Source organism: Rhyacophila brunnea, unplaced genomic scaffold (assembly GCF_057557595.1).
Source record: "Rhyacophila brunnea isolate RB1 unplaced genomic scaffold, BYU_Rbru_1.0 scaffold_13, whole genome shotgun sequence".
Classification (NCBI taxonomy): domain Eukaryota; kingdom Metazoa; phylum Arthropoda; class Insecta; order Trichoptera; family Rhyacophilidae; genus Rhyacophila; species Rhyacophila brunnea.
The window spans coordinates 150,523-170,050 of NW_028232785.1; the positions used below are offsets into that span (position 1 = coordinate 150,523).

Here is a 19,528-nt window from a genome sequence, read left to right on the forward strand (position 1 = left end):
AGATGTCAGTAAAGGAATAACCCAGCTAGTTTTTCAAACAAATTTCGACTGTATTACTCGCCGAATTACGAAAATACGGAGGTAGAAACTTATGGGCACTTCTGGATGCCCTTAGCGGTGAACGGTTTAACTATCATGGGCATTTCTAGATGCCGTTAGCGGGAGGAGGGTTAACACATGGGGACCTGTTTGTCTCGCAAAGTTTTAAGTCTGATTATTAGGTCTTTTTGAGAATACATTAGTATGTAGTCAAAATCAACATTTCTAGCACCTAACAAAATCAACCAAAAAATGTTAAAACTTATTTTATGCCATGTAGTTCAAAAATTCTTTCTATTGAAAAAATAAGAAACGTTTAAAAATTAATAATGGCGTTTACTGAGACTTTAAAATCTTTTCTTTGGCTACTTTTCACTCGCCGGGATTAGCTACTCGCTTTCGAACATTACTCAAGACCACTTCAGTTTATTAAAAATAATATTTTTCCATAAATACAACTAGAAAACGCTTTTATTTTGAAAAAAACCCACAGAGATCCTCTATTTTAGATTGACGTTAGCAAACTGCGGCAAGACCGGCAACCGTGATATTTTAAGTAGATTCTAGCTCAGTGATGTCTTCGGTTTTTGCGAACATGGGTGTCGAGTGTCCGTTTTCGATCTAACATACGAAATTTAAACTCAATATATTTTTTAAAGAAGCATCACTTACCATTAAAACATGAATATAGTGGGAGGTGGCGTTTGTCCAACTTTGATAGCTAACTACTCAACTAATTCGCAGCATCTGTATCTATTCTGTACCTGTAATATACGGTTGCTCCAATATTACTTTGAGAGAATTTCGGATTGACCACCGTCATGCCAATTTTGTACATATAAAATTTAAGATAATTTAAAGCCAAATAAAGTGTATATCGGTTGCAAACCATTATAAACTTAATTTTATTACATTTGCAATCAAATAGCGCCCGTACACGTGCATGGATTTACTGGCATCAATAGTGCGTATTTTAAACTATCGTGACAATAACTGTTTACAGGTAAAAGTGCTGTCTCTCTCTCCAATCTCATTCTTCAAGAGTAAGCGAGACGTGATGTTGTCATTTTATGATACTATTTGACAGGTAGTGAAAATCGGTTAACCTCAAAATGAGTATAGTTCGTTTTTTTGTCATTATTCTACTGCGCAGGCGCAGATCGAAAAAATTCCTACTGTCGCATGAAAATTCAGAAGCTTCCAAACATTTTTGATTCATCCATGCAAGCTTGCAACTGCAGGATAATACATGTTTACCCATACATTTTCTTGTTATGGCTGCTATATTACTTACTGTCAATCAGTGGCGAAGGGTGGAGATAGGCTGTTAAGATCCACCACAAATAGTTATTCAATAAAAACAAATATGTATGTCTAACAAAGTTTAATGTGCACTATGTATGGCGGATCTTAACAGCCTTCCTCCACCCATCGCTGCTGCTGTCTACAATAAATCCATACACGTGTAAACGGGGTATAGTGCTGTATTTTGAGTACTTATTTTTTATGTAATTATATAATTTAGGAACTGAATATTGAAGGAATACAAGTGACAAACTTGATTATTGCATTGTATAAAAAACTATTAGCATTTTATTCCAAATGTTTGATTACGCTCTATGAACTGTGTATAAAATGAGCCCATATGCGGAAAAGTAGCGTTATCCTCAAAACGGTGTTCACAAAATATTTCAGCTGATTGTTGTGGATGTATCCATTATCGAAATATTTCATTCTGATGAATGAAGGTAGTTTGAGTAATTGAGAACACCTCCCCCCTTAAACAAAAAAACTATTGAATAAACAACCATGTTTATAATAAAATATACGGTAACAAATTTAACATTGTTTTTCCATATAACATAAAATAATCATACAACACTGATTTTGATGGTAACATGATGTTAGAAATGATGTCTTCATCAGGAGGTCCATTTTCAACATTCGGATAAATTCCAATATATTTTTTTAACCAATCAGCACTTTGTTGGCTTTACAAAAGGCAAACAAAACAAAATGTCTTCCATTTTCTTTACATCCTGTTGGATTGTAATTCCCATTTCCCAAAACTTAATTAAAATAAATTCAAAGATTGAAAATATTGTATATTACCTAAGTATATTTTCTTCTTTCCGTTAAAAGTTTCATAACTTTGACCACTATTTCTTTTTGACGTAATAATTAGTTTCATTAATGACACGCCTTTTTTGAACAAATAAATTCAGATTTTATACTCTGAAGAGTGAAAACAAATTTATCGCAATAACAAATAGAAATGACGCGACCGTCCGCAATCACGAATTATGTGTATGTACTCACTGTGTAGTGTGAGGCATAGATATTATGGTGTAAGGATAAACAGCGTCAGTTTGGACAGTCTACTGCTACATATTGTTAGAATATCAAAGTAATATTTGGTGAGTGCATGCGGCATAGGTGTATGCCGCGTAATTTAAACCGATTTACCGAAAAACAGCGTTATCGTGATAACACTCGTTTTCCTTATATGGGCTCAATGTTGTTACACATTATTTTTATAGCATCGTATTTCATTTGGATGTTTTTGACTGACTGTATCTCTGCAAACACTGATATTTTATCTTGGAGTGTGTTGTTATACTGATCAATAATTGTGAACCTCATTTACAGAATTTGTAATATCTATATAATGTATATACCTTTATTATTGTTAATAAATTAATTTATTGGATTACAATCCACCGCTACAGGGTGTTTGAAAAACCGTTTTATAATAAAAATATATAATAAACTATTTCTTTTATTCACCGAATAATTTACAAGATTTAAGAATGTAACCATCTTTATTTTGAATATACATAATTTAAAAACACCTCAGATCGTTAAGTACTAGAAAGAATCTTTTTTGAAAAAATACAACGCCCGACGGGACTTGAACCAATGTTCCCTGTAAGGTGTGTAATGTGCACGCGCGCACCTACCAAAATATGTCCACACACATGTTTTCATCCCCCGCACAGTCCTCACACAAAAATATTGTAAAAGAAAGTTTCCTTTGCCAGATTTTAGTTTTGCTCGAATGCACGAAACCATCACATGCACAATTATTCGACTCATTTCTCGGAAGGCGAAGGTTAAGTACGACTAATACGACCATGCAAGTGAAATTTTTACATCGAGCGAGATCACTATATGCGTCCCGTTCTATCGCGTGCCAGAGTATACGAAAAAAAGATACGTATTTTAGTGTTTATCAATGACCACCTGTGACGGGTCCTCTACATTATTCTTAGTCTGACATGTTTCAACTTGCAAGAAACATTGTCAGTACAGTCTCACAGTCGTCCTTATTGTGAAAACATCACAGTTCTTACAATATTTTTTAAACGGTAAAAGTATTCGTGCCAAAAAGCAGTTTGACACTAACCCTAGTTACGCCACTGCTCAGATGCATTGATGATCCGCACACACAATAGAAAAGTTAGAGGGAACGTTGACTTGAACCTGTAACCATTGGATTTGCACCGATCAATTAAGCTACGGGCGTACTACTTAATCACGACGAAATTGTTACACGGAATGCTTATCAAATTGCGTTCCTTATTGATGGCTATCAGTTTTTGTGTTTTAAATCCAGGTATCAATATTATAATAAATTATGTGACCTCGTTTTTTTACCGGGAGGTCGCTACCATCACTCCGCTGCGTAGACGCAGTAGGCCCACACGCCGGCGTGTAGCGTGTGTGACCGGCTTTCAACTTTTCTTGGTGTATTGTTTACAATCTGCTTGTTAGCTTGTTCGATGATGACACTGGGCGTCTTTACATGCAGATTGTAAATTCGCCAACAAGCAGCTCGTAAAGTAGATCAATGACATTGACGCTTTAGACACTTAACTAGTGTCATAAACGTAATCCGATCCGGCGGCATCGGTCTAGTTAAGTAAACGGCTTGGTAGTAGTATTTATTAAATGTTGGAGGGTTTGTAAGGTGGACAAACGCGTCTCAAATTAATAATAATATTGCAATGGATTTAAGTTTTGTAATATTCCATTTGAGTCGTTTTTTGCGACCCGGCATCTTCAGACACTATTACAATGACAACGAACACTATCAACTCGTTACCATCAAGTACATTTGTATTAATTATGTTGATAGTATTAATATCAATGATAATAAATGGGCATCCAGAGAGCGACGAACTAGTTTCAGGTGGCCACCAGGTAAAGCGAAATAGAATATGAGTGTCCACATGTTGGAGTGACCGAGAGTCTGAGAGAAGCATAAGACAAGCTCAAAGATGGCTGTATATTGTAATACAAAACATCCTAGAAATATCATCATCATCATCATCAGGGGTGCGACAACCCGGTGTGGATCCTGGCCTCCTCCAACAGCTCCCTCCACCTGTCCCTATCCAGTGTAGCCGCTTTCCAATATGGTACCCCCAGAATACGGCAGTCACTGGCAGCTCCATCTAACCAGCGAATCTTTGGCCTCCCTCTTCTTCTACGTCCTGTTGGATTGCTGGACATCACTCTCTTTGCCGGTTCATTGTCCTAGAAATATACCTATTGGAAAAAAAATGACACCGGACAGATCAACTCGATTTGTATCCATCGAATTTCGCACAAAGTGCTATACAAATTTAACCATTAGCCGTCATATCTAATTACGATTAATTTAAACACTGGTCCTGCTGCATGGAATTGAATCACTTTGGCGACTGGCTTTTATCATTTGAATCAAAGTAACAATAATAAGTACACACCTTGATTACTGGTCGGGATCAAGAACCTCCGATTTTCTTTATTTCAACTACGGCCGATCCTAAGATCACGTTATGGTCCTCCACAGAACGGAGGTTTGTATTAACAGATTATTGTTTTTATGAGAAATGGATGTTAGGCACTTTGCTCAACCTATTAAGTCCATACTCTTGACTCCAAACACAGATTGAGAAACAATAATGTGTATTTGCCAGACCCAGGTTCGAAACTGGGACCCACAATATTATAAGCCGACACGTAAGCCGCTCGGCCATCGTGGGCATACTTGCAGTTAGGTGCTAATAATTTAATAAACCATTTTTTCTATTCTACGAATAATTCACAAGATTTGAGAATGTTGACATTCAGCATTGAAAATATATAATTTGAAAACACTGCGTAGTCATAAGTACCAATGGAAAAAATATGATGTGACGTCTCGTGGGGGTAGGTAGGTCAGGCGTTGCATAGGGGCGGCGAATGAAAGAACGGATACAAATATTACAACTTTTGACAGCAGCATGCATGCATGGATCAGAAAAGTGTAGCGGCTTTTCTCAGCAGTGATGAACCTACCGGAAAAAAAATATGAACACCAGTCAAACAGCATCTAACAATGACAACGCGTCTTGCTTACACTTGAAGAATGAGATTGTCGACAGTCGACACCTTTTGCATGTAAACAGTTATTATCGCAATACTTTAATTTACACACTATTGGTGCCAGTAAATCCATGCACATGTACAGGCGCTATAGAGACCGATTTGACTCAATTTTTTTACGACAAAGACAAGTCTGCGCTAGGCGTTTATTCATTGAATAGAAAAAATAGTTTCTTCTTATTGTGCCATCCCCTAGCGGAGGTCGGCCACCATCAAGGTGATCTTATCTTTGTCGTCTGCTACCCGGAACAGTTCAGTGGAGCTGCACTCGTACCAATCACAGAGGTTCTTAAGCCACGAAATGCGGCGCCGTCCTCTGCTACGCTTCCCATTGATCTTTCCTTGAATGACAAGTTGGGGAATGCCGTATTTTTGTCCTCCCATAATGTGGCCGAGGTACTGTAGTTTCCTGGTTTTGATACTACGTAGAACTTCTCGGTCCTTCCCCATTCGATTGAAAACTTCAACATTTGTCACCCGGTCAGTCCAAGGAATTTTGAGGATGCGCCTATACAGCCACATTTCGAAAGCTTCAAGTCTCCGTGACATCTCTTGCTTAGCGTCCATACTTCCATACCATAGAAAAGAATTGACAGAACATAACAACGTACCATACGCAGTCTCAGACCTAGGTTAAGATCTCGATTGCTAAGGAGGCGTCTCATTTTGAGAAAGGCGCACCTTGCGATCTCAATTCTAGTTTTTATTTCCTGAGACTGGTCCCATTTCTCATTGACCCATGTACCTAAATATTTATAATGGGTCACACGTTCGATTGGTTCGATGTTAATGACAAAACTTGTGTTGGTGTCTGGTGTCGCTATTTTTGATGCTAGTAATAGTTTTGTTTTCTTGAGGTTCATTTTTAAACCATAAGAATAGTTTAAGAATACAGTATTATATAATAATATGTATAATATTGGGGATATGTGCTATTTATTTTTTCCAACGTAGTGCCATGCAAACAAAAAAGTTTGGAGACCACCAGTCTAAAGGTTTCCTTCGGGACAGACAAACTGCTGCTTGACAATATAATGTCACTTTAACTCATCAATAATTGTGGAAAGGTTTCGATACAAAAAAAAATACAATTTTATTTGTCATAAATCAAAATATATATATATTTGTGATTATTATAAAAATAGGAATGTTGTTTTGTTGGTCGAGTTTCAAAGGAAATATACACTGTATACGTAGATTATTTTAAATACATTTCAATAAAAAACATAAGACATGCGTCAAAAACACACGGCATTGCTCAGAATACGCATTAACCGTTGATTATTACGCGTAGATGAAACTCTCAGTGATACACCATTGTCCAGGTGAAATCCAGGTCCATCATCGTAGTATTAGTGCAGGGTTTCTTCAGCTTTTTGAGCCGCGAGCCAGATTAAGGTAAAAGTTTAAGTTGGCATAAGAAAATGTTACGATAAAATACAGTACGTATATTGGTAACAAAATTAAACATTTTATTTGTTTTACTACACAAGCCATGAGGCCCAATGATAAGAGTGTAATGTGGCTTTAACAAAATCACATAAATGAATTGTGACCTCACGGGGAATCGTACCCGGAGCCACCTGATAAGAAACCAGTCGACTGCTTAATTTGCAAACCAGCCAACTGCACTTTTCACCAAAAATGAGATTTTGATGGTATTTTGTTATAAAGCATGTTTTCTATGCTCGCACAAAATTTCAAACTCCTAAACCTATAAATAAATGCGTTATCGTTCTTCAAACAAAACAACCAACTGCAGGTGCCAAATTTCCAATATCGTAAATGGAACAACTCCGCTCTTTATATAAATTTTGTTTATATATAAAAGGGAAGCTAAAATAGTGTATTAATACATAGTGCCACTTATGTCAAAAAAAGTATATTTCTGGAATTATTAAATTCCGCTCGATAGTATTGTTTTTTCTCCTTTCTGAACAATTTGCCCAAATGGAGTTAGCTGGTTTGCAAATTAAGCAGTCGTAGTGCTTTACGCATTGGATTATGAGGATCTTACCCAATGTATTACCCAAGCTGCATTCTACTTCATAATTTGGTTTACGTTGTAGTCGGAAATAAAAGCCTTGACTCGCACATATATGCTGTTGCAAAAGGCAAGCAGTACATTCAATATTGCTGGCTTTTCAACCAGAATGCCAATGAAAAACTAGCCAATACTGCATGCAATTCGTAGTCTAAGTTCGATGAAAACAAATACGTATGAATGACAACGTTTAGTGTGCACTTCACCACTGCAGGCCTCATATCGTAGAGCAAAATTCGTATAGGAAACCATGACTTGTACATCGATGTAACCTATTTGGTTTGGCACCATGTAGTCATTTCATTGTAATTGCTGTTATGAACGCAAAGCAAAGAAGTTACGGTCAACCTACGATAGGATGGACACTTGCCGTCTCAAAATTGTTTCACCTACGCATAATAAATCATCGGTTCCACACTATATTAAATTATTTTATCCAGTTTTGTAATCGGATAGTCATACAGTTACAGATCAAATAAAACAGTCAGAAGTTTAAGAGAAAATCATCAAATGAAACTTGTAACAAAAACCTAAATAGCCAATAGCCGAGAGCATAGAATGTTTAATTGCCCGATAATTATTTAAATCAATTTGTTAAGTAAGTAACGTTGAGGAATCCAATAGGATGCAGATAAACATTACATTGGGTAGAAATCCAAAGAATAGCACGGATATTAAAACAGTGTTCGCCAACCTTTGTACATAAAGAAATAGAGAACTTTAAAGCCAAATGAGACACTGATAACCGAACAAATATACAAGTACATCAGTGACCGAGTCGAGTAAATCAACATCAAAAATAAAAATATACGATTGTAAATTCAATATAAATATTTTTGAAATTCTGTAAATAGTTCTAAACATTCAAATTAAACACATAGCTATGAAAATAACAATTTATACAAACGAATATTCATGGGTTATGATACAATGTTAATAAGGTTGATACAATGGTTAGATGTTTGAATCCCGTTTCACAAATAAATATGTCACTTTCGTCGATAATTTTCGACAAATACGTATCTCAAAAAACACAACTTTTCAGGAGAGACAAAAATAACAACTTTATTCTCTCAGTTTTAAATTCAGAAATAAATTTTCTTCTATGAAATATCCATTTAGTATAGTTACATATATTTTCATGAAAAAAATGTTGCGTTTCTTCAATCTATCCCACTACACTTTCGACCGATCAGTCATATTGTTGAAGACTCGAGAATGCCTTGCAACTTTACTGTGAATCATTCAACAATATTACTGTAGTAAACACGTATCTTGACTTACGAGAAAGAAATTCAGTATTCTGTGTACTTACAAACACGTAACTCATGATATGAATTTATAATACAGTCGAACTTAGTTGTTACGAGGAAGGTGGGACCGACTGAATTTGCTCGTTATAAGCGTTACTCGTTATATCAGAGAATAGGTATTTTTAAATGAGCGGTCACATAACACAAAAAGTCGCAATTCAAACAAGAATACACAATTAGAATTTTTCCCAAAACAAGCATGGCATTCATAAACTACAAAAGAAGTTGTTTATTGTAATGAACGCTGGTAGGTACCTACTGACTTCACAAACCTTGGATTTTTACTTATTTCAACCATATGCGTGAATACTTTTTCAATATTGTCGGCGAAAACACCAATTAGGTAGGTACTTAGACACTTAACTAGTGTCATAAACGTAATCCGATCCCGGCATGCTGAACCGTTCGGATTTTATTGCTTAGGGTCGAAATGTTTTTAAGCGATCGACGCATTAGCAGTTTTAAGAAATTTTTGACAATATTTTAGCTCGGTATAAAAGTGAATAAATGTATGGAGAAAATCATAAACTAAAATGTCAACGAATGTTTCCTCATTACATCCGAGATCTCGCTATATCCGTGATCGTAATAACCGAGTTCGACTGTATTTGTGATATGATTTTTTTGCATTGCTTAAATCTATTATGTTATAAAGTATGTTTTGAGATACGTGTTAGTAGAATATGTGCGTATTCAAATTCTGAATACATTACATCAAATAACTCAAAACTGACAAAAATTGAGATACGTGTTAGCAGAAAATTAGCGACGTTATATTCGTTCAATCCTCAGGACCTCAATTATTTAGCATCTCAAAAATGCCACTTGATCTGTAACAGCTAAAGACTACTCCCAATTGTATATATTTTTTATAAATTTCATAATATACTAAATAAACATAAAAATATTTTAGCATGTTTTGAAATTTAATTTAATTTCACAATATTTAACATTCGTCATTTTAACAAAAAAAAAAAAAAAACAGGAGATCAGTTTAGTAAATTATTATTAAATACATTACGTATATTAATTACGCAACGGCAATATTATAAATTGGAATCACTTTCAACATTGGACACGCGTAACAATGCAACGTACAAAAATAAAAAGAATTTTAATCATTTTTTTTTATATATCATTACATAATATTTATCCAACATGAGATATTAAAATTATCTTACAAAAATATTAATCGTTACGAACTACTAAGTAAAAAAAATATAATACCGTTTTAAACTTAATATGCATATTATGTAACTGACGCGGAAATAACACTTAGGGCTGTCTTATAATCCCGCCTGACGTAGTACCCGCTGATTCTGGGATGTCTGTTATAACATGAAACGACCATTTACTTTTATGCAGCAGGCGCACTCTACCTTCCTCGTGTACCAGACAGTATCAACATATCAGCAGCTCTATTCAGTGTACCCGCCGCGAGTTAAATCTTTCTGCCGAGATTAGCGAGGAGTTATCAGCTGGCTTACTCAATGCAATTTGAATGTAGTGTGGTAACCTATCGCACCCTTGCTAAATTAGTTGCATAACTTTCCTTTTGTACGCCAGTGGCGAAGGTTGGAAGTAGGCTGTTAAGATCCGACATTGACAGTGCACACTAAACTTTGTCAGTCCAACGCATTTGTTGTCATTGAACCATAGTTTTTTAAATTCAATTAAACCTCGCCTAATCCAAATATAGTCAAAAATATTCATTTATCTATAAAATATCTAAAATTCATCATTTTATTATACCTATCATACGTCATTTCAGATAAGAATATATTTTATCGATTATGGTTTGGGTTGGACAGGGTTTAATGAATTTTAAAAAACTAACCAACACCATCGTAATTCAACGAAAAGTATGACTGAAAAAGTGTGCACTATTTTTGTTGGATCTCCCATAGCATACATAAACTCTTTTTTGGTTTAGGTATGGTTTAATTAAATTTTAAAAACTAACCAACACCACCTCCAAATTGTATTCTTAGTTCAATAAAAACATATAAGTATGACTGACAAAGTTTAATGTGCACTATTTTTGTCGAATCTTAACAGCACACCTCCACCGGTACACGCGTATTATAACAAATAATTTAGGAGTTTGTATTGAAGTATCATAATTTTTACAATAAATTAGTTGTAATTGTTACAATAACATTTAACGGCACCTCTCTTAGCTGTGCTAAATTTTAGAGCGAGATAGACAGTTTTGACTGTTTAGACGGCTAATTTATTGTAACAATTATAGTACCACAATACAAAATATGAAAAATCACCCTCGGTAGCCGCTGATAGCAGTCTTGTGTATAGAATAGATGCGCAGAGGGCATTAGAAGAATTACAATACAGTAGAACCTCGATATAACGGACTAATGCAAGTGATGGGGCCGTCCGTTAAAGCCAAAATTCTACAAACAAACCCTGTTTATTTATCTTCTGACGATTTATATTCAGAGACACTTGTTGTTGAGTGACGTTAATGTTCGATGTGGACGCGCTTGCTTTCGGTAATTCGCTTTGAAAAAAATAATCAAGTTTTGTTTGCACTTTTGAAGTTAAATCTACCAAGTCTTACGAAGGTCAGTCATGATGTGATCCCCAGGATACTTCTAACCATTGTCAACTTATTAAATGGAGTAATAAATACATCCATTCACGTTGAGTATACAAATTGAACTGCTGTGCAGCTGTGTGAATTAGCGGCCAGCCTTGCAAATCAGTTTACGAGCAGGACGGCATCATGACTGGAATTCGATTGCGAGAGGTATGACATGATTATCATGCGCAGAACATTGTTTACAAGCGGTGACACCTGGATTTAAACATGTACAGCGTTAACAGGATGTTTTTAACAATTTTCAGATTTGACCAGATATTTCGTCCGTTATATCGAGGTTCTACTGTATTTTGTATCAACACCAGAGGGCCTTTTCTTTTTTTTTCGACCATGTCCGACCCTAATAGGATCGTATGGGCATCCACAGAGTGGAGGTTTGTATTTTACGAGAAATGGATGTCAGCCACTTAAAAAACAATGTGTACTTGCCAGACCCAGTATTCGAACATGGGGCCCACGACGCTATCAGTCGACGCTTAAGCTGCGCGGCTGTACACTGTAGAACAGTGTTGCCAACCGTACTATAATCATAGTACAATACTATAATTTTGAATTCGCGAAAAATGTAAAATACTATAATGTTACGCAAATATGCCAAAAATACTATACTTTTAAAGGATTTGAGATGAAAAATGTTCCTGTACTTGAGTTTTTTCTGAAATACTATAATTTTTACCCTTTTGTACAAAAAGATGGCAACACCGCTGTGGAAGGCCTTAGAAGATAACAATATTTGTACATTTAATTTTTTGAATGACGGCATTTCTGCCGAAATTATCTGCGGATGGGAAACACTGCACTAGAGAATACGAGATAGCATCGCGTAATTTTTGCCAATATGTACTCAACTATTTGCTTCAAATTATAAAATGACTGATAATTTACTACTGTGATATTATTATCTCGGCACATTTGTCACCGTAAGATGTCAACCAGAAGGAATATTTGTAAAATTACCACCATATATACTGTTCTTATATGAACTTGCCGGAACCTTATGACATTTGACATTATAAAATCATCAATCAATTTTGAAACGAGCAAAAAATTACTTAAACCACGCAATTCTAAATGAAACCTTTATGAAACTAATTGTACAGAATCGTAAGTATCGTTTAAACATTCACAAGACGACTTGACGGTAGACCATAGCGCCTTTGATTTCTGTGCATATGTATATTAGTCTGAATGACGCTCGACAATTCCTGCGCAAAGAAAGGCGAAAATCTCCCAACTTACTTAAACATCGTTTTATTTAAATTAAATCTATTAGAGTATTGCTTGAAAGTAAGTTTTTTTTCCCTCAATAACTACATATTACATACTTAGGTAAACCTATTTAAAAGAAATTAGTGTTTGGAATGAATAATAAATACATTAATTTTTGTGGTGATCCTGGCTTTCTCCAGCGATAATCGGGTGGATTAAAAGCTATATCTCTCTCCGAGAATAAAAGTCCACAAACGGGAGTATGAGACAAAATTGCTCGCAGAATCAAAATGGCAAGGAGCACAACTGAATGGGTGGCCTCACGTATTGCGCGCTACCGGTGCCAACGAATGCATGCACGCTTAATTTAAGAGAGATCCGAATATAAAGAGTGGCATGTGACGTGGAACGGAACATGTGAAACGATCGCAATAGGAAGTAGATGACACTATGCGATGTTACGATTGAAAGTCGAAGGATTGAAACCGTGTCCGGAAACTTGTACGTATGTTGTTGTTAGCCATATTACATTTCACCGTCCAACAACAACAACAACTTTAACAACGTTAAAGACAGTCCAACCTCTTTGGGTCGTATAGTACTGACATAAAATCCATGTCTAAATAAAACACGGTTCTTATCGGTTTACACTTCACAGGAAGCTAGCAGCAAACCAAATTTGAAAATAGCCGATATATTGGATTATTTGTTAGGTTAGGTAAGGTTTTCATTCTTGAATTCATGAATTTTGCCAAAATCAGCAATGAAAATTGAATTAATGGTCATATTGAATCTAATACAATTGGAGACCATATAGTATACGGTCATCTCTTTCCGATAGAAAGCTCACGGCGAACTGTGCCATGATGAAATGTTTTACGTACAATTTACATGTAACCGATTGAAACATGGTACGAGACGTCCGTAAATTAAGAGTAATGCAGCGCGGTATGGAAAGGTGCACGCCAGGCATGATGCATTGTAACCTCACATGGAAACAGGCGGGCACAAATCTAGCACACGAGACGCAGAAAACGTTCGTATGGTAGATCTAGAGGCTGTCGGATTGAAGAGATAGTTTATCTTGGAGAAACTTTTATCCCAACGGTAGATTTATATTGGGTTGCAGTTACGTTTAAGAAAAGTGGTGCAGGAGAGTGTAAAAGATGGAGAAAATTCTCCTGAAAAGCATTCTAGTGGTACCCAAGAGAGAGAGAGAGAACGTTCGTAGACCTCGGATCGATGAGATAGTTAAATTCTGTGAAATTCATACACACAAGACCAAGACGATTAATCGACTCGGGAGAAGTTTTCGTCCAGGGTGAGTAAAGTTTCTCCGGACAGATAGAGTTGTCTGCGAGTTGGAGAGTAGACAGACGGGTGGAAGCGACAGGGAAGTCCTTTTTGTGAATGAATTTACCGTTAAGCTCCTAATAAGTGAGCGAAACACTAACAACTAACAATATAAATTGATTTGTAAAATATGATATATAACGTAAATATTATAAGTAACGTAATCTCTTAATTAAGTATTGTTATCCGTTCTAACGTTCTATTATTACTTTGTGATAATTCATGATCATTACTTAATAGGCTAAAGGAATATTTTTATGTTAAAACAGCAATAGACAAACGACGAATGAATCTATCCGATTTAATTTAAAACTAAACTAAACCGCCACGCCGTGAAACCGCGATCGTGGGGCAACTAATATCAATTCGATTCTTAACAATATTAATAATACGATGGAATTACACCGGGTGAGCTTCTCCGCGGTACCGCTGATTATTTACCACTCGAAGAAATAAATCCGGTATTTTTTTTTGCCACAGTAAGCACGACGCTGCCACAGAGTTCAATTGAGGTGTCTAATTACAAAAAAGCGACAAGTTCAGAATTCTATACTTTCGGGAAACAACGTTTTTATGTTTCAAGCTTCAATTATTAGTTTTAACGTGAGATTATTTTTTCCGTTGTATTCTATGTCGAAATTGGAATCAAATGGCAATTTGTTTCAGCCAATAAACACTTAAATGTAATAAATATAGGCAAAATAAAATTGGACGTAACGCTAATTGTACCTCACTTTTTAATTTATTCCGCATAAGGCATATATTTCCGTGGCACTGTCATGAGTTTACCAGATGCTACAGCAGCTTTTCAATATTGAACGTGCCCTTATTGGTTAACTTAAACACGCGCGAAATCAACCAACCTTTAAGTAATATGGAACACGGACTTGGCGCTTTTTGTAATAAATCGAGACATAAAATATTTTTTTCGTAGGGTTATGTTGCGTTTTGGAATTTATAGATCAATACATATTGTGTAAAATTATACAAAGAATACGTGCGTATTTTTTTCTCGATTTTGACCAAATGTGGACTTGTTGGAATTAGACGCCTCAATTATGCAACGGTACGGCGCACCGGGATAATGAAGTTCTAAGATGCGTTATTACGCCAGGGTACACTTCACAATATTCGATACTATAATTAATAAAATATAATGTACCAATACCAGAGTGCTGTGAGTATATAAAGGAGTTTCGCCAAGTGAACATGTCTACAATGCGACAATAACCGGGAGAGCATTCGATATTCTCCATCACTTGAAGGATTATATGTCTTTATCAGCAGTAAATATTTCCTGTACATGAGTAAATTTCTTTCGGTGGTCATTCGGACCACTTTTTTTTTTGTTTTAGCCGGGTCACACAAACACGATTGTCTCGTCTGCGACACGTTAATCAAACCTCATATGCGTGATAGCGGTGACTTTTTAAACTACGCACAAGTGACACGCATGATGTGTACTTCGAAATATGTTGCATGCGACATCAGGCGTGTTTTACAACCAAAAATGCGCGGCGGCACATCGAGTTAAATGTATTATGTGAATGCCAACAAAATCACATCGACAAATTCGACATGTCGCAGTCGAGAAGAGTTTGTATGCGCGACACGGCTTATTTCACCATCTCACAAGGCACTTTGTTTGACTCCAGATTCGTCTGCAAGGTCAGAATATGTACACATTTCTTATATACAGGTCTGTGATTCTACTCTGTCTTACATCAACTTTGAGGCGGACACTTGAGGTTATTTAATTATTTCCAGTCTGATAGGCGAAAACCTCTTTCCGCGACGCACACGGCCCGCGGCCATTTGCCTTTACATAATATTATGTATTCAGAAAAATTAACCTTATGTAATACTAGATACATAAAACTGTACACACTTTTAATTTTGTAACAACCTTCAATCAAAGTATTTTGTTTGTCTGCCGAATATGATATTATACATGAAAAAAATTTGCCTCGTATAGTACTAGATACATACATAGATGGACAGCATGAGGAACTTAGGATTAAAATGATTCAAGTACATAGATAATAATGCGATTATAAATGTGATCTTATTCGCAAATGAACATTAAAATTAGATACGTCGCCATGAAATTTTATAACATTTAAAATAATGTTTCAATTCTTTTATCTGTCGCTTTTAAACCGCAGACCCTCACTTATTGACGATAAAATTTTTTCAAATTATTAAAATTACTTCTGGACGATTAAAATAAAGAAAATGGCGATGTCACGTCATCAGCTGCGAATCTTGGAATGTCCTCCGTCACCCCTGACGACGCTTTCATCCTTAAAATACAGAGAGACGATGGAATGCTTCTTGCAGAATGCCCACCACCAGCGGAAACCTGCGAGGCCGGTAAACGTAAATCCCGGATCGCGCGCCCTTCGTAATTTCTGCACGTACTCTAAAACGTCGGCCAGAGAACAGTGCGTGCGTCTGTTGAAAGGGGACACCGAAACATTGCAACAGTACTCCAAGACCGCCCTCTCTTCGCTGTCGCACAGATCGGCTTCAGATAAAACAAGCATACGTTTAGATTTACCCAAAATATTATCGTACAAAGTACCTTTCGGTATGCCGTACAACGTAGAAGCTTTCGTAAAACGCATTTTTTGCTGCACTACCGCATCGATTGCTTCGTTTAATTGTGTCTGTGTCCAAGTAGGTGCTCTAGCTTTGTTACTGTCGGAGATATTCAAAGCCTTTTCGACGTAATTAGTAACTTTAACAGGTGTCGTATTATCGGTTGTTTCACTTTCAACGCTCGATGATAAACCGACGATTTTATTAACACCGTCGTCGGCAGAGACGGCGCGTTTGCGTTTTTTGCCCGGTGATTCCGCGTCGACCGCACACGCATCTTCGATTACCATTTCTTCAGTTTTAATGTCAGTATTGACCGTGGAAATTTCGTCATTTTTTACATTATTAAAACACTTTGACGCGTCGATTTCGTCTAGTTCGCTATTCACGTTCGCGAGGCCGCGTATTTTCAACGACTCCGCCGCTTTCAGCAAGGGATCTATTTGTTCTTGGGAGACATTGATCTCTCCCCGGTACATAAAATCAACGACGGCCTTCAGGTCCGACCACTTCATATCGCAGATTATTATTATAGGATGCTGGCAGGGATTTTCGGCGAATAAAGTCTTAAAGTAGGGACTGGAGGCGGACAAGACGAGCTTGTGCGCTTTGATACTGCGGCCTTCGCACGCGAGCGTGACATCAGCGTAGCATTCGGTTTGCAATAGTTGCTGGAAGACGTCGCTGAGATTCGATCTGAAGTTGTTCCACCGGAGATAGAACTGTTGCGATCTGTTCGGATCGGATTCGGCGTTCTCGATCCGCGGAGAAACGTCTGCGCTCGTGGATGTCTTCATTTTGATGTCAGTGTGGCGCAGGATCGGCGGTCTCATGCGGTTCTGTGTCTCCGGATGCATGGCAGCTGAAACGATTGATCAAATTAATATTATAAACCGACAGTACTGAAAAATCGGTACAAGTCGGTTATGGGGAAGCCAGCGGCAAACACATTTTGAAAATAGCCGATATACTGGATTATTAAATTTGTTAGGTTAGGTTAGCTTTACATTCTTGAATTCATCAATTTTGACAAAATCGGCTATAACCTTTAGCACGGTTCCCGCCTGGCTTCCCCATAATCGACTTGTCCCGAAAAATCTGATCGCAGCAATGGAAACCTCAATACAATATAAAAGAGACAAAATATATTATGCCTGCCTCTATCACATGGCCCCCACAAGGGGAGGGCTGACAGGGCTCTAGCCTGGGGGCCCAGGCATAGGAGGGGGCCGGCGTGGCGGGTCTACTAGCTAAGTGTGATTAGCACACATCACAAATTTACTCGAATAGTTCAAAGCTATTAAATATTTTAAACATGTGGTTGTGCGTTGCAATTCGATGTGATATAGTTACATGATAATTTCCGCATAGAATTTGGAAAACACTACTGTAGAGCATCACACTGCCCTTAACCTTAGCGATAGGTAGGTGGGCCCGCCAAAGATCCTGGCCTGGGGGTCTGTTTCAAGATATGGGGGCCATGTTTTGTCACATCAAGTGACTGACATAATGATATCACAGTGGAAATTAAATAATGAATCATGTTTTCTGATTTCTTAGTCTCAAAATTGGGTTTCACATATTTAGTTGACGCGTGTGCAATGAGCGAAAAACAACCCTACATCTATGAGATGGTGTGTTTCATTCAAATGAACTATTTTAGTCTACTTATTGGTTCAATAATAAACTATTTCTCTCTGCTTGAAAACCTTGTTTGAGCTTTTATTGCCTTATGGCTTCTGAATTCACAGTTAGGCAGGATAATTTAGGTAATCTAAAGAAACGATGTTTATATTTGACATAAAACAAAGTGTAGAAAAGAACTGATATTAATGCGAAATGTCATAATTAATACTATGTACACACCAATGTTATGTACACAAAAAGTCTCCGAAATTCGATTATTTACGTTTTTTAAACAACAAAAATAGTTTAATCGAATGAGCAATCACCGTTTTATTATTAGGTCACGTAATAACAGACATTTTGAGCGAAAATATGCAACAAAACTGTATTTTAAAACTGTCCAAACAAACTATTTAAACGGTTTCGCCATTGTAAAAAAAAAAAAAACACCGTTTACCGTTGTATTTAGTGTAATCGGTCCAACATATCACATATTTTTAACAAGCGTCCATCGCAAATAGTCTAATTGTTGTCACTTCGACATTGATTCACTAAAACAGGAGCGTTTTACGCAGAAATTAGACAAAAAACGGTAAAAACAATTAGGCCAAACAAACGAACGCGTAAGTTTACCATCGTAAAAAACAACTTTTACCAGTCGAAATTGGACAATAATTAACGTTAGCCATGTTTAAAACACCACTCAAAACATACTAGATGTAGTAAAGCGTATATCCGTCAAGAAAACATGAAATAAACATGACTTTTTCAACTTTCTTTCTTTGTTTTGAAAGTTTTCCGTGTATGAACTATACTATGAAGTTTCGTTCGGTCGTTTCGAAGCTTGCGAGAAACGTGTTGATCAACTTTTGCCAGTGTTGCCATAATACAAAATATTATTTATTAATTACTTTCAGAAGGAAAACAAGTAAAACATCGTATAAATCTAAATTTTTCATAATAAAACTATTGAATTTAATATACAACACGAGTAAATGAATTTTTGAATGTCATTAATCATCTTAAGTGACGGGAAAATATTATAAAATTATCATTATATAGAGGTTATAAATAGACTATCAGTATCGCCATACTGAATATAAAAAAACAAGCAAACAAGTGTTTGGAAGGTGGTTGTCTACGGCGGCGATTTCGAAACTGGGGCGCGGAGCGTTGCAAAGGGAGGCGCAAAAAGTTTAACACAATTATGTATCCACAGGTTTGCAAATGCATACTTTTTAAAACGGCCGCTAGTTATAAACTACATAAAAAAAAAACTGTTCTATAAAAGGCTGTTTGCAAACCTGTCTA

General features: G+C 36.5%; 1 protein-coding gene across 1 annotated transcript; it reads right to left on the reverse strand.

Moving 5' to 3' along the window:
- Positions 1-11,759: 11,759 nt before the first annotated feature.
- Positions 11,760-19,053, reverse strand: LOC147076054 (uncharacterized). Its single transcript, XM_085941538.1, has 2 exons — positions 18,675-19,053; positions 11,760-17,453 (listed from the first exon to the last, which is right to left on the reverse strand). The coding sequence occupies exon 2, from the start codon at positions 17,446-17,448 to the stop codon at positions 16,243-16,245; it is 1,206 nt and encodes a 401-aa protein (XP_085797664.1). The 5' UTR covers positions 17,449-17,453; positions 18,675-19,053; the 3' UTR covers positions 11,760-16,242.
- Positions 19,054-19,528: the final 475 nt, after the last annotated feature.

Bases quoted from the DNA above. Each gene is read 5' to 3' on its own strand.
- LOC147076054 (XM_085941538.1), bottom strand. From the start codon at position 17,448: ATGCATCCGGAGACACAGAACCGCATGAGACCGCCGATCCTGCGCCAC.